The 3,579-nt window shown below is 33.0% G+C and overlaps 1 protein-coding gene across 1 annotated transcript in view; it reads left to right on the forward strand.

Annotated features, from left to right (window-relative positions):
• LOC106870482 (orexin receptor type 2) overlaps nucleotides 1-1,730 on the forward strand; it is a 10,416-nt gene extending 8,686 nt beyond the window's left edge. Inside the window, exon 2 of the mRNA XM_014916595.2 lies at nucleotides 565-1,730. Coding sequence (XP_014772081.1) covers nucleotides 629-1,711 — 1,083 coding nt within the window. The 5' untranslated portion in view covers nucleotides 565-628 and the 3' untranslated portion in view covers nucleotides 1,712-1,730. The remainder of the gene's footprint in view (nucleotides 1-564) is intronic.
• The last annotated feature ends 1,849 nt before the right edge of the window (nucleotides 1,731-3,579 follow it).

Below are 3,579 nucleotides of genomic sequence, written 5' to 3' on the forward strand. Positions count from 1 at the left end.
TATATATATATATATTCACAAATATAAGGTTTATATATTATCTCTTCTTAATTTTTGATTGATGTTTGACCATTTAATATCCAAAATGTATCTACACAAATATTTATCCATAAAAAAATTATGAATTATTACTCTGCCTATTTTTTGTTATAGATATATTATTTGTTAGCCATTCAGAAACACACAATATCTATTAACTTCACTTAAAAACATTTGTTATTTGTAATATAGTGATATTGTGTAATATTGTCAGTGATCAGGTTGCAGTTCATGCAACGAAAATTTTGACAGCATGTAACAAATAATAAATGCTTAAGGGAAACAAACGCTCTCTGTGTGTTTTGAATGGATAATATTTGTCTTGCAAACTGAAACTGTTTTAGTCTCAACACACGATGTCAGATGAAATTACTTGCCCGGCAAGGACATCTCCGAAATAGTTTTTTCTTATATAAATCTTAGTAGACTTAATATTTCAGGGTAACATTTAACATTTCATTTCAAACAACATTTTGAACTAAAATATCTAAAATATTTATGCATCACCGATTTCTATCTTTCCAGGAAATAAACCAAAAAGCTGTCTTTAAACTTTGAAGCGACATTCCCAAGAAGGTGGAAAAAAAAAATGGAACAAAATAAAAGCATCAACGAATGTGTTATTAGTGTAGAAAAATTGAATGCTGATATTGTGAATGCTTATCTTCCTATAATAATGTTTCTAACAATTTCTATGATAATTGGAGGAACTGGAAATTTCTTTGTAACCTATATATACTATCATAAATTTTATCCAAACGCTACAAAATTATTTATTGTAACACTTTCAATATGCGATTTTCTAATTTGCATAGTATGTATACCTATGGAACTTATCGTTCTATATTATTCTTACATTTTTGAGAGTGATGTTGCATGTCGTGCGATACGCTTTTGTGTTTGTCTAGCCATAATCACTTCAGCTCTGATTGTATTTAGTATAGCAATCGATAGATACTTGCTTATATGTAAGCCTCTTAAAAAAAAAATTAGCATTCGCAAAGCAAAGAAAATTCTGACAGTTTTAATCACCATTTCCTTTATTTTGAGTATACCAACACTTTTTTTGTACGGCCAACAGATCAGAATGATCAGACAATGTGGAAATATAGCAAAAGATTGTTCTATTTCTTCAAATGTAATTGACACAGTCTATCCTGTAATCTATCATATTATTCTGGCAACCGCTTGTTATTCGTTATTTATTTTTATCTTAGTAGTATACATACTGATTGGAAAGAGTATTTGGAACACTTACACAGCCAAGAATTTTAAAAGAAGTAGTATTTTTGACATTTCAATCACAACTGAACCCTCTACCCAAAATGAAGGCATGTCCACTGATATATGTCCAATAAAGCGCTCGTTCTCTTTAGTGAGTGTTAAAAGAGCGTCAATGAATCCAGTTAGAACCAGTTTCATTTTGTTGACCATTACTTTGGTCTGGATGGTGACTTATTTACCACATTTCGCTGGAGCATTCTTGAAGGTGTCTACTAAAAATTTTACCAATATTACAAGTCATAAAGACCATGCCATTTACAAATCGTTACTGTATTCTTTTTATCTCAGCTCTGCTATTAACCCACTTCTTTATGGACTTTTTTCTAAAAGGTTTCGAAAAGAAATGCGCTTGCTATTTAAGACACTTTTCTCACGAGGTACGCAATAAAATATCAAATCTTCTTAAATTCATCTCTTTTATAATCATTTACAAGTGGTACATGTTTTTTTAAATGCAGCTACACGTTCAAACAAGTAATTTTTCTTTCAAACGATTGCTATTCATGATTCGTTCAAATGAAACAATTCCTGATATCGTATTAAAACAAACAAAAGAATATCAGATTACGTAGATATAAGGATCTAAAACAAAGAGTATTCGATGATTATGGAGTAATATACACAATTTTGGACTAGTAAGTGTTACATTTGATCACAGTTTAGTTTCGTATTCTAGTTTAATATTTTAGTTTAGTTTAATATTCGGTGGCTTTATAGAACTTTGGATTTATATTTCTCTCAAAAGAATCGTGTATTCCATCTGAAAACTGCTGCAATGAATGCTGTCATAATAATTCTGCCTGTCACTCCGTTACTTAGCCCGTCCGTAACGCTTCCATGTGATTGGTTGAAGGGGAAGGGGAAGAACGGAAGGGAGGGTGTCGAGGGGACGAATGAGAGAGGGGAGGCAAAGGGAGAGATGGTGGTGAGTGAAATGTGTAATTCTTTTTTTAACTAAGTTTTTTTCCTCCGTTACTTAGTCCGTCTGTAACACTTTCACGTGATTAGTTGAAGGAAAAGGCAGAGAGCGAAAGAGAAAGGAGAGAGAAAAAGAGGGTAAGGTAAAGAGTGCGAGAGAAAGAGGGAGAGTGCTGTGTATTAAATCTATAAAATTGTGTATAAAGTATATAAAGTGTATATATAAAATGCACAAAGTCGCCATCGTATCCTAATTTCCTTCACTTTTCAATTAGCAGATGAGCGACTCTCTTTTGATACAGACACAACACAGGTTTTTGAATAAAGTTTTCAGAAATAACCCAGTAAGTTTAAATCCGTGAAATATTCACGAGTCCCGCTAGTTCTCAATAAGGTTAACATTTTCTATTATCTTAATATGAATGTTACGGAGGCACACGCGTGGCTTAGTGGTTAAGTGATTATGACATCACAATGATTGCAAGATTGTGGTTTCAGTTCCTAGACAAGCTGATATGTTGTGTTCTTGAGCAAAACACACCATTTCACGTCAATCCAGTCCACTCAGCTGGCAAAAGTGAGTAATCCTACGACAGACCGGCGTCTCACAGAATCTTGGAAATCGAGATTATGAGCTCATTCCTCGCGAAAAGCCTTTGATATATATATATATATTCTTAATATGAATACATTTCTTTTCTTTCCCAGGTCTCTGTTAGGCTAGTTCTTTCCAACTATTATGAAAACAATCCAAATATTATGAAAACAATTTTATTCATAAAGGGGAACTGGTTATTAGATCATGTGTTATTGTTGTACAAACACGAAAGTACGCAATCGACCAAAAGATATTTTTCTACTTCCTTTATTTTATTCTGGAAAACATGAGTTGCCATATAACTATTGTTTAGAGATATACCTGTTATTATATTATTATTATGCACCTTTTCTAATGATTTAGTGGGAGTTTCACTGTTAATTAATGTAAATTTTTTGTCAGTACAAAATAAGTTTTTCGCCTGTTCGTCATGTTTTTGTTTTTTTTAAATGTCTGGAAGCTATTTTGCTCTGTTCAATAGTAGAGGTTGTTAAATACACCACGTTGTAAGATATATTTATCAACCTATATAGCTACTGTTGCTACTGTTCCTGTAGCCTACTGATGCTTTTGCAGTCTCTGCTGCTGCTTTTGCAATCTCTGCTGCTGTTGGTGTTGTGGTTGCTGTTTTTGCTGCTGCTGTGTGTATGTCTGTAGCATTTGAGAAGGCGTCCTATTTTCGCCCTCTGCTGTGGACAGAAAGCTCTAAGTTGGTTTGCGGTACCATATATGTGGCACTT

The sequence above is a fragment of the Octopus bimaculoides genome, chromosome 18, assembly GCF_001194135.2.
Source record: "Octopus bimaculoides isolate UCB-OBI-ISO-001 chromosome 18, ASM119413v2, whole genome shotgun sequence".
Classification (NCBI taxonomy): domain Eukaryota; kingdom Metazoa; phylum Mollusca; class Cephalopoda; order Octopoda; family Octopodidae; genus Octopus; species Octopus bimaculoides.